Source organism: Dasypus novemcinctus, chromosome 9, assembly GCF_030445035.2.
Source record: "Dasypus novemcinctus isolate mDasNov1 chromosome 9, mDasNov1.1.hap2, whole genome shotgun sequence".
NCBI classification, from domain to species: Eukaryota; Metazoa; Chordata; class Mammalia; order Cingulata; family Dasypodidae; genus Dasypus; species Dasypus novemcinctus.
The window spans coordinates 89660104-89672567 of NC_080681.1; the positions used below are offsets into that span (position 1 = coordinate 89660104).

Consider the following 12464-nt stretch of genomic DNA (forward strand, 5'->3'; position numbering starts at 1 on the left):
TCATCTTGCTGTGTCAGCTCTCCGTGTGTGCAGCGTCATTCTTGGGCAGGCTGCACTTTCTTTCGCGCTGGGTGGCTCTCCTTACGGGGTGCACTCCTTGTGCATGGGGCTCCCCTATGCGGGGGACACCCCTGCATGGCACGGCACTCCTTGAGCGCATCAGCACTGCACGTGGGCCAGCTCCACATGGGTCAAGGAGGCCTGGAATTGAACCGCGGACCTCCCATGTGGTAGACGGACGCCCTATCCACTGGGCCAAGTCCGCTTCCCCATATGAATTCCTTTTAACATTCCTTAACTATATCCAACATTCGGTCCTTGCTCCGCTTGTCTTCACATCCACACACTCCTGCTGGCTGATCAAGACCAGGGAGGTGAACCAGTGTGGTGAACCAGAGCTCTTGAGTTGTTTACTAGAAGACAGCCAAAGGGACAGCAGGAGTTCTAACCCAGACGTCAACATTTTCTGGGAATCCTCATCCAGGAAGTTGGTAAGTAGTAGTGATGAGTAGGGGTTTAAAAGGGAAAAAAAAAGCCTAACATTTTTGAGCACTTCCTATGTGCTAGGTCTTTTTTGTTTTGTTACACATGATCACATCCAATCTTTCCAAAACCCCAGGAAGTAGGTGCTATTCTTATCTCTTTTATAGATAAGGAAACAAAGGTACAGAGCCAGGTTCAGGACCCAGGATGTCACTGTGCAGGAGGCTCACTGCCACAAGCCTTGGGTTTTACACGATGAAGGAACAATGTTCTCCTGAGATATGGCAGGTAGAAGACAGCTTCGGCCTTCCCTAGACACAGATTTAGGGAAGGCAGTCCTGGTCCTTCCTCATTCATATACGGAGGAACTCCCCAGGCCCTACTGATCTAAAATCCTAATGGATTCTTACCTCTGTCTCCTCCTCATCCTCACGGCCCCAACTCTGGCTCTAGAGCCATCATCTTGCCTAGACTGCTGCAGTAGCCCCCCTACCAGTTCCTCCTGCCTGGCCTCCTCCATTCCTCCTGCAGCCACAGTGGCCTCACTGCATGCTAATCGACTACCTAAAAACTCTTTCCACAGCACCCCACTGCCTTCAGAGTGAAGATCAAAGCCCTACCCTGGCGTAGAAAGCCCTCCACGATGGGGCTATTGCCACGTCTATGGCTCCCATCCTCAAGACATCCCAGAAGCTGTCCTGGATCCAGAGTAGGCTTCCCACTCCTAAGCCCCATTCCAGCCAACTGCAGGCCCAGCTGTTGGTGGTTCTGGTTTCCTGTGAGAGTCCCAAGTCCTTTCTCTACCCTTGAAATAACACCAGATTAAGTGAGATAGCCCGAAGGCACCAAAAAACCAGATGTGATGAAGATGGTAATTGAAGCCATAGATGTGGACATAAACCTCCTGGAGAACATGTAGAGTGAGAAATAGAAGATTGTCTAGGATGGGGCCTTGGCAATGTTGACATTTAAGGGATTGATCGAGAAGGATAGCCCTGAGAAAGGGAGTGAGAGAATGGCTAGTGAAACAGGAGGAAAACTAGAAATTCCTGACCATGTCACTGTCTTGGAAGTCTAAGCAGGGGAGAGTTTCAAAGACATAGGGGTGGTTGATATAAAACGTGTTTCTGAGCAATCAAGAAAAAATGTGTCCGCTGGATTTGGCAGCAGTGAGGCAATTCACTGGTGGCCTTGGTGGAGTCATGGCAGAGGAGGAGGGAGGGGGCCAGCCAGGTGGCAAGGGGTAAGGGGCTGAGAGGGAGTGAGGAGTGCAAAGGGAACAGTCCAGCAGGAGGCTGACAGCTTTGTCATCGGAGGAGGTGGAGGGTTGGGAGCTTGAGGAGAAGTGGAAGGCTCTGAACAGCTGTGATGGCAGGATAAGAGAAAGGCGTGCCCAAAGAGTGCAGAGCCAGGAAAGGGGGCGTGGCTGAAATTTACAGAAATAGGAATCTGCGCAGATGTGAGATTTCCTCCAACTACCCTTAGTCGCCTGGATGTAGAAGCAGACAAGGGGCTCAAACCACTGGCCCATGAGTTCCAGTTTTCAGGCCAGGTTTAGTGGAGGGATAGTGGAAGGTAAGGGGATAGATAGTCAGAGCGGTTTGGATTTTCCACATGGGGTCCTGGCTATGATGGGAGAGATGCCAGGAGAGGCCAACAGATAGGCCGGGAGAACTTTAATGCTTCTCAAACTTAATGTACCTGTACATATGAGTCACCTGGGAAGCAATTCTGGTGAGGAAGGGTGGTGGAAGTACAGGATGGCCGTCCTGGGACCGAGAAGCAGTGTTTGTTGTAGGTTGTTTGGGGGGGGGCAAAAAGTCCTCTGGGGGAAGGTAGGGACCGCAGCCGAGAGGGTGACTGAGCTGGCGCCAACAGCTGGACTTGAGTATGATGCTGGGGCACGCAGCACGGAGGAGACAAGGGCAGGGAGTCTCATGGAGGGAGCACCCAGAAGGCTGAGGCTGAGGGTGCTGGGTTCAGTGGGAAGCTGGGAAGGGAGAGACACAGGATGGAAGTCCTTGCCTCTGCTTGGTGATCGGAGGCCCGAGATGCAGGGATAGACCGCCAGTGTCAAGGCAGCTAGGGGAGGAGGCCAGGCCTTGCTGGGGCACTCTGGGGGCTTGGCTCATCCCTTTACCATTCATTTGTGCATGTGCAGTCAGAGCCTGCCGTTTGCGCTGGAAAAGCCCCTCCCTAGGCCCTGCCCGGGGAATGGCCATGCCAGGCCCGCACCTCTTTGATGGCCGCCATGCGCACCGTCTCATAGTAGTGCAGGGGTGCATTGGGCGTGCTCATGTCGTAGCCAAAGCCTGCGACTGCCACTTCATCACAGCCGTGTAATGCCATGGTCACTGCCACACTGCCAAGCGTCGGGATGTTCTGGAACAGGGGTGGGAGAGGGGAGCGTCGAGTTCAGCAGGAGGGCTAGGTCTGATGGAGACCCTCAGCTAAGCTCCCCAGAACTGAGTTCCATTCCCATCCCAAGGACTGAGCCCTCTTCCCCCCAAAACCACCTCCCAGGAGCACTGTCCGCCCTCCCTCCACTCCCAGCCCCCGTCCTTCCTAAGGCACCTCTGCTCCCGTTTCCCGCCTCATCTCTCCCAGGTCCCAGCTAGCTCACCCCCCGGCCCATAAGGCCATTGTTGAAGGGCAGTCCGATGAGGGTGAAGGCTGCCTCCTGGATGAAATAGGGGTTGAGGATGCGAATCTCAGAGGGCTCCTTGGGCACCCGAGTGGCCACAGATTTCCAGAAGCCATCCGAAGCACTCTGTGGACATAGCATAAGTAGAAATGAGCTGGGCACACAACTGTGACAGGACCAGTGAGTAGGACCCAAAGCAGGTACGGATAAATGAGAAAGGAGGTGGGGGCATGAGGATCTGGGGCAGGTGGTATAAACAGAGCTGTGTCGGGAGAACTTGGCTATGAGTCAGGGACATGGGATAGACAAGGATCAGAGATGGGGAATAGTGAGCGTGTGGTGGGGACACAGTGTGTCACAGGGGATACAAAGCGAGCTATAGGGCCAGGGCGCAGGATGCGGGACACTGTGGGGTATGCTACTCCGGCCCGGGTGGGTTCTGGGGCCCACAGGAAGGCCCAATGGTCCTGCCTGCCCGTCTGCAGCAACCGAGCGGCCCAGGAGGAGCCTGCCCTCTCTCTCCTATCTGCTCTGCTGTGTTCTCCTCCTGGCCCTCCTGCTGTCTCTCCTGGTTCTCAGTCAACTGTTCTAAAGTGAACCTGAAAAATAAAGACAGATGTGAGCTAGTAAAGCAGAACAATGCTCAGGTTCCAGTTCTGCTACTGACCAGAGCTGGGTGACTGGGTAAATGACAAGCTCTCCGAGCCTCAGTTTCTTTAACTTAAAAATGGGATCATTCTTCTCCCATGGATCTTAGTTGCTGCACTGGAGAGGTGCCCACTCTGAAACCGACATCCCAGTGTCCATTCCTGGGCCACAACTTCCTCTCCTTCCAACCATATAGAGTTCCCCCTCCCCCCTCCCTGGTTCCATCCAGTATATAATCCCGTCCTGGTCTAGAGCCTGTGGACCTTCACTTCCAGTCTTGAGTCCCTTCCACACCCTGCCCCTTGTCCTTCTATTGCCCCAGCCCAGTGAAACCCTGACATTTGCATGAATCCATTCATCCACTTTCTCCACCCTTAAGGGAAGCAGATTTGGCTCAACTGATAGAGTGTCTGCCTACCACATGGGAGGTCCAGGGTTCAAATCCAGGCCTCCTGACCCATGTGATGAGCTGGCCCACAGCCAGTGCTGATGCGTGCAAGGAGTTCCGTGCCACACAGGGATGTGCCCCACATAGGGGAGCCCCATGCACAAGGAGTGTGCCCCGCAAGGAGAGCCACCCCACAGAAAAAAGCGCAGCCTGCCTAGGAGTGGTGCTACACAGAGCGCTGATGCAGCAAGATGACGCAACAAGAATGCAAGGGGCAGGGGGGAAGGGGAGAGAAATAAATAACAAATAAATCTTTTAAAAACAAAACAAAAACAAAAAAACCTGGGCTCTTGACCACTGCTGGAGAAAATCACAAACATCCCTGCAGACTGGAGGCATTACTGACCCAAAGGCTCCAACCTAATTGTTATTTCCAGTGAGTTTGTTATTTGCTAGAAAACCTGAAACAACCAATGAAATTTAGAATGGATAAAATAGCTCAGTAATGGGGCCTAGACTCCAACAGGAAACGATCACCAGAAAAAATGAAAAGAGATATCTCATTTGCATCCCTAATAGAAAACATCAAATACTGAGCAATAAATTTAAAGAATATGTGGGGCCTATAATGAGAAAACTACAATCCTTTATTGAGGGGAAAAAGATGACTTGAAAAATAAAAGAAGAGGCACATCATATTTCTGGGTGAGAAGGCTGAATATTAAAACATTGTCAGGAGAAGTGGGTATGACTCAAGTGGTTGGGCTCCTGCTTCCCACACAGGAGGTCCCAGGTTCAGTCCCTGTTTCCTTCTAAAATAAAAACAAACAAGCAAACAAACAAACAAACAATCTAGGAGAGCAGATGTGGCTCAGTGGTTGAGCACCAGCTTCGCACATATGAGGTCTGGCTTTCAATCCCTGGCCTCAGTACCTCAGAAAATAAAACAACAATGACAACAAAAACAAAAATTGCCAGGAGTAGGTTTGGCTCAGTGATTGAGTGCCTGCTTCCCATGTATGAGATCCTGGGTTCAATCCCCTGTACCTCCTTAAAAAAAAAAGAGTAGAAATAAAATAAAACATTGCCAGTTCTCCCAGATTAATTTATAGGCTTAAGATAATTACAAGAAATATCCCAATAGGAATTTTGAAACTTTATCAAGAGGATTCTAAAAATTGGTCCAAAAAATTTAATAGGTGAAAATAGCCCCCAGTTTAAAAAAATTTAGATATTTAGATATATGATAAATTTTAAATTATTAAAATAATGAAACATGTAAGAATCAATATATAGATCAGTGCAACAGAATAGACCAGAAGCAGATCAATATATATAATAACTTGGATTATACTGAAGGAAGCCTTGTGAGTCAGCAGGAACAATAAGAATTTCTCAGCAAGTGGTATTTGAAAATTTGCAATTTGGAGAAAAGATCTATTTATTTCCTCTCCTCATACCATACACAAAATAACAAGTTAAAAAAGTAAAAATACAATAAGGTTTAGCTGGGTATTTATTTTATCACTGAACTTTCTAAACATTAATGCAATGGAAGAAACAGAGAAAAAGATAAACAGATTTTGACTTCATAAACACTTTTATGTACACTGGCACATCGAAAATATAATAAGCAAAATTAAGAGAGAAACAACAGAATGGGAAACATTTTTCTCATAAATAGTAAGAAATGCATATTTTAAAAACTCATGAGAAATTAATATGAGACCCCACAAAAATGGGTAAAGGACATAAAAAAATGTTAATAAGCACTCTCATTAGTGACAAAGAAATGCAAATTAAAACAATAATGAGGCTTTTGATTGACTAAATGTGTATAAATATGTATATGTATGTGTGTGAATATGTATATGTACCCATAAATTTTAATACTTGTGATGATATGCTGCTGTAGAATTTTCCTACATTGCTATGGGAGTAAATTTTGACGCAGCCTTTCTAAAAAGAAATTTGGCAATGTGTATAAAAAGCCTCATCTTTATACCTTATGATACCCCAAATTTCCCTTCTAAACATAATCAGAAAGATGAAGATCTTTGTAATAAGCTGTTTTTTGCAACATTATTCATTAGAGTGACAAACTAGGGGAAAAAATCAAAAGTTGACAATAGAGGTTTGGTTAAATGATACATAATACATCCATATAGTGGATTATTATGTTTTCTAAGAATTTTGTCATGTTTTCTATGAAATAAAGAGATATAGCAAACTTATTTACCAATCCTCTGTTGTTGGACTTGAATTGCTTCTAGTTTCCACAGATCTGCTCTGCATCCTGTGTTCCCTGCCCTCTACTGTCCATCCAAATTTTCCAAACCAGAAACCTGGGAATCGATGTTAGATTTTTCTGTCTGTCCAGCCCATTCTGTCCTACTGGTCATCTGCTTCTTTCACTTTTACTGTCTAAGTACCCCGCTGATCCATCCCTTCCTCCCAAACGCGCTGCTCCCAGGACGCCCCACCTTTCATCTGGCCTTGGGCGCCATCTGCCTTGCCGATTGCTAATCCCTGCAAAGCCCAGTAGAGTGACTGGAACGTGACGGTATACAACAAATAATTGTCCAATTCCATTAATTTAGTCAACAATTTATTCAAGTGCCTAGAATGGGCTGCCTCCGCCTCTCAAATCATTTTCCACTTGCCGCCAAAATGACCTTTCTATATACAAATCAGGTCACATCACCACTGCCCACAGGAGATGGCCCACACTTTTCAGCTGGTTCCTAAAGCTCTGTCTGCCTCTCCAGTTTCAATTTCAGCCCCATCTGAGGTTCCCTCCTGGCTAAATCGTGCCCCCGTGCTTTTGCCGCAGCTTCTCCTTGTCTCTAATAGCCTTCCCGCTGCTCTCCACCTGATAAACATTGTGGAAGGCTCAGCATCTTCTCCTCCCTTACATCTTTCCTGACTCCCTCATCGCAAGATGGAACTGACATCGAACCTTTGGGAGGTGATAAAATACAGAGTTAAAACCCTGGGCCTGGGATTCAACGTCCCTCACTGTGATGACCCTGGGCAAGTAACTTAAGTTTCCTAAGCATAAAACGGGAATAATGATATTTTTCACCTTATGGGCTGTTGTGAGAATTAAACAAGATAACTCAAGTTGAGTGCCAAACTCACGGTTAGTATTGACATTAGTGATGTGTCGTCACCCTCTAACCCCTGCCCGCTGTCTCACAGGACAGGCATTCACATCTGATTCATCTCAGCACAGCACCTGGCAGTGAGAGGGCATGCCTGAGTATTTCCTAAGGGAGACGCACAGTCCATCCAAGACCCCTCCACTGTTCACAGCAGCAGCAAACTGCCCCCCACTGGTTAGTACCTCTTCAGCCTCTTCTGCTGCCCCTTGAAAGGACTGTCTCTGTTCCAGCCCTTCTCTCCCTGTGTCTCTTCACCTCTGTGGCAAACACCTTGTCTTCTGGCAAATTCTATCCGTCCTCCAAGGCTCAACTCAAAGGATGGGCCCTTAAGGCAAGCTTTTCTGAGTCTCAGCCCCCATTGGTCTGAAAGAGCTGACCCCAGTTCTTCCTCCTGCTGAGAGGGGTGTGAGTGTAAAAAAGAAACACAGAGGGATAGTAGGACCTAGAGGAAAGGTAAGGGTGGAGAAATGACCAAGACCTCACGTGGAATGGGGGAGAAGCCCCTCCTGGATGGGTCAGATGTGGACTGAAAGGAATGGCAGGTGCCAGCCTGTGCCAAGCATGGCACAGCCCCCTGTCCCTTCTCTGGAGGTTGGCAGGCCCCGACAGTTCCCCACCCAGGGTTCCTGCCCGTGCCTGCCCCACACACACCTAAAAGGGAGGGAGGACGTGCAGGGGCTGCTCAGGAGGGTGCAGGGAGAGCCAGGAATGGGCCCAGTGGGGGGCGTGTGCTAGGCTCCCGACTAGTTTTCACAGACATGACTTTATTTACATGTCTTCAACTTTCACCCACTTCACAGGTATGGAGCCAAAATGCAGTAAACATGCTCAAGGTCACAGAGCTTGCAAGTGGCTGTGCCAAGACTCAAACTCAAGTGTTCTGACTCTAGGACGGGTGTTCTTTCTGCCACACCACGTATTATCATCCTGCCTCAGGAAGTCAGTGGGCCTGGCCAGGCAAATCAGCAGGAGCAGAGACTCCTGTGTCCCTGAACTTGGGCTGCGTGCCTGGGGTCAAAGACGAATGAGACCTCCCTCTACCCTCCAGGAACTCTAAGGTTGGTGCCCACATCTCGTTTCACAGAGGGGACTGAGGCTCAGAGAAATACAGGGACTTACCCAAGGTGGCACTCACAGCTGGGGAGTATTGCGTGGGGGTTCAACTTGAGAGCCTGGTTCTTTCCATGACGTGAGCTGCACTCTCTGAAATAGTATCTCTGGGTCTTTTCCATATGCCTAGAGTCCTATATTCAACCTTGTGAAACAGTAGGACATAAGCTTATTATTTCAACCCCCTTGAGCATCTGATAAGAGCTCTAGGAGAAAATGTCTCTCTCTTGCCACCATTATTCTTTCCTTGGAAGAGAAACTACTAATCTGACTGTTCCGATTTGAGGATACTGAGTATGTCCCACTTACTGGTATGAGGTGAAAAGTCTCACACAGGCGCGTGCACTCTCTCTTTCTCTGACTTCTATGCAGCTGTGGGTAAGGTGAGGCAGGCCCAATCAAGTTCTCAGTAGCCAGCAGTGGCTGAGAGAAATGTTGAGACTCTGGGGGAAATAAGTTTCTGAGCTTGAGTCTTAGTCCCAGAGAACTCTGCATGAGAGGACTGGGGACTGAAACAACCAACAATTCAGTGATTCTTTTACCTCTCATCTGTCCTTGTCTTGATGAGGAGCTTCCTCAGGAATTTCAGGGAAAGGAGGAACAGTAAAACAAGATAGGATCTGGGCATTTCTGAGTTTCCTGGCCATAAAAGTATTAATTATCAACAAAACTTCAGCTTGTCCTCTATAAAATATCTAAGGCTCTTCTATTCAAAAAAACATACACAGGCACATTTTGAATACTATTTCAGAGGGTCACAGAGTTCGTGAAGTCAAGGGGACTTGCTGACTTCAGATTAAGAGCTTTTGGTAGAGGGTGAGAAGAGATGAGAACCCCAAACAGAATCCTGAAAACACCAACATATAAGGGGTAGGTGGGAACAGAGGAACCCATGGAGGAGATGAAGAAAGAGAAAAGAGATGAGAGAAGGAGAGGGAAATGCAGAAGCAGGTCGTGGGAGCATTGGGGTCTGGAAAAGCGAGGTTCCCGTGCCATCGCCAGCATATCTGTGGACCTGGGGCATGTCAATCACTTTATCTCTTGAAGCCTTGAACTCCATCTGCACAAAACAGGGATGACAAGACTGACTTCCCACATGGCTGTGAGGATCAACTGAGATACTATGCATTTCATGAGCTCTAGTGCGGTGTCTGGCAGAGAGCAAGAGCTCAATACATCTTACCTATTATGATTATTAGTGGGTGTTAAAAAGCTAAGAGAGTGAAGTAGAGGGTGTGGCTGGCAACTTCAGATGCCTCAGGGAGGCTAGTGCACATCCATCCATCCATCCATCCATCCATCCACCCACCCATCCATTCAGGAAGATAGGGGAATGGGGGAGCTTTTGGTGGAAACCTAGCTTTGCCCTTTGGTTCCCTGCAGGGGAGCAGGAGGCCCTGGAGGCCTTCCTGCTGCCAGGTGACACTGACAGCCTGGCACTGAACACGGCCCTGTTCCAGAAGGCCTGTACCTGGTAGATGTCCAAACATCCCAAGGACTTGCACATCTCCTTTCCCCAGCCTTCAGGACACAACGGAGATGTGCATCAAGCCTCATAGACACTGGCCACAGGATGGTCAACTCTCCTCAAGGCCAGCTGTGGGCTGTGTTCCTTGATGAACCCCTCCCCCTCCAGGAATGTCCCTACCCTCAGTCAAGTCTGGACCCAGTTCATCGGTGCGGTCCCGAGGTGCCGCCAACCCCCTTGCAGCTTGCTCTGCTCGTGACAGCACAGCCAGGAGTGACAGGGAAAAGCCACTGGGAAGAACACGCCTTCCTGGCCAGGCTCCTGCAGTGCTTCCCTGCACACCCATTCGCAGGATTCTTTTCCCACAGCCTCGTCCCTGCTCTGTCAGGAGAAGTAGTCTGCATACCAGGATGTGAGAAATTCACCACGGGCTGGCTGTCTTCAGCCAGAAGAGGGGCAGATACGCCCACTCTTGTGATCCTGCTGCCACTGCCTGAGGACTCTCGCCTTAGTCACCAGGTCTCCCTTCCTCCATCTCGCCTTCCTCCAATTCCTTCACTTCCCTACCCAAATCTGATCTTGAAAGTCACATTTAAATCTCCAGCAGCTTTCCCCTGCCCACTGAGACAACTTGCTGTGATCGTTAAGAGCTTAGGTGTGTTTTTGAACCCTGAGACTCCAAATACGAACTCTGTGCCAGTGGGCAAGTTATTTACCCTTTCTAAGTTTCAATACTCTCATCTAAGAAAAAAGGGTAATGACAATAGCACCTCTGGGCTAGTACACGTAAAAGTCATGTATAGAATACACCGGGCATCAAGTCTGCTCTTGTGAACTTCTGCTATTATTAGTGGTCATGATAAAGTCCAGGCTCCTTGGCCTGACTTCGGCTTACCTTCACCACCTTGGCCTGACTTTGGCTTACCTTCACTGCTCCCGCCCCCCCCAGCCTCATCTCCAGCTACTCCCACCACATCCATGCAGCCTCTGGGACAGAATTACAGATAGATGCCCACATACCACATGTCTAAAATTTAGACTCTAAACATTTGACAGTGATAAACCAAATGATTAAACTGTTAAATAGAGGTCTGCCCTGTCCTTAGGGCTTGGGTGTAGACTTCGCATGGCTAGGGCAGGAAATTCTGGGGTCCCTGCTTCCTGGTAATGGTCTAACAAAGAGGAAGGATCCGGGACGGGCACAGTCCTTTGGTTCTGCAGTTTGTCCCTGACTCCACGGGAAGGATGTGGCCAAAGAAGGGCCAGAGTGGAGCCCAGGTCTAAGGGCACTACCAGACCCAGTCCATACTCCCGGTATACTGAATTATCATCATTTAAAATTTTAAGCTATTTATTTATTTTATACTGAGTTGTTTTAAAGTCACTAAATAGACCATGCTCTTTGCCAGTGCTATGCTCTGTGCCTGAAACACTTGTCTTCCTTCTCGTCGTCTGGCCCAGGTCTATAAGAAGGGGCTGCAGCAGGACCCAGGGCTTTTACAAATGTCCTGGAGGCCAAGAAACAGGTGGCTGGGGCTTCTTGACCTGGCGGTGTTTGTTCCCTTGTGCCCGGGCCCTGTCGCGCTCCCCAAGGCACCCCTCTTGGGTCCCATGCCTGGGCATTCTGCTCTCAGCCAGCCTGAGAGGAGGGGGCCAGCAATGCTGGCCTTGCTAAAACTCACTTCTCAGAGGATGACTGTCATCCTCGCGTGAGCGCAGTGTGTTGAGGTTCTCTCCTGCACTGCCTCAGTCCTTGTAACAGTAACAGGCAGCCACACCTGGAAGCCTCTATCACCCCCATTTTACAGAAGAGGAAAATGAAAATCAAAGGCATGGGTTGTCACAGAGGAAGAGCCTGGTTTCAGTTCCTAATACTAAACCAGTGCTATTTTCCCCGGTCCTTTCCCACATCAATGGAGCAGGGAAAGAGTGGCTGTGACAATGGGTCCAAGACCCCACTGCCTTATGGACCATCCAGTAGCTGAGCCATAATTTACATACCAAATCCCTTAGGTTATATTTGGATTTGGGCATTACAAATAACACCTTAATGAGAATCTTTATGTGCAGATTTTTTCCCTGTTTTGGGTGATGGCTCTTGGTACCAAGTGCCATTTCCTTTCTAAAAATCTTACCAGTAGCTTTTTAGGGCACCTTTCACACTGCATTCTTGCCAGCATCATGTATTATCTTTTAATCACATTCTTTGAAAATTTGATAGTTGAGATATGGCCCCTATTGTTTTCAAATGAATTTCTCTGGCTGCGAGAAAGGCTAAACATATTTCTGTTTTAGTTTATTAGTTATATTTCCGTCTGTGTGAACTGGCTGTTCAGTCTTTTGCCCAAGATCTGCTGGGGTCAAATATACTTTTCAAAGAATTGTGGTATCGTCTTTATTTTTTTAAAACTTAGTTTAGATTTTCATATATCATCAAACCCGATTTCTTCTAACACTCTGTGCCTTGAAAAGTCTTTCCCCTCCAGGAATTTGATCTCCATTCTACTTTCTTTAAATTTCCCTTTGGTTGTATTTTTATATTTTACTTTCTAGTCCATT

At 48.1% G+C, this 12464-nt stretch overlaps 1 protein-coding gene across 6 annotated transcripts in view; it reads right to left on the reverse strand.

Moving 5' to 3' along the window:
• ST3GAL3 (ST3 beta-galactoside alpha-2,3-sialyltransferase 3) overlaps window positions 1–12464 on the reverse strand; it is a 319352-nt gene that overhangs the window by 3380 nt on the left and 303508 nt on the right. For 5 of the 6 annotated variants that reach the window (XM_058303745.2, XM_058303746.2, XM_058303749.2 and 2 more), the window contains 2 exons: window positions 3107–3253; window positions 2719–2865 (listed from right to left, as the gene is read on the reverse strand). In XM_058303745.2, the coding sequence (XP_058159728.1) occupies window positions 2719–2865; window positions 3107–3253 (294 nt within the window). The remainder of the gene's footprint in view (window positions 1–2718; window positions 2866–3106; window positions 3254–12464) is intronic. The other variant, XM_058303747.2, reaches the window with a different exon arrangement.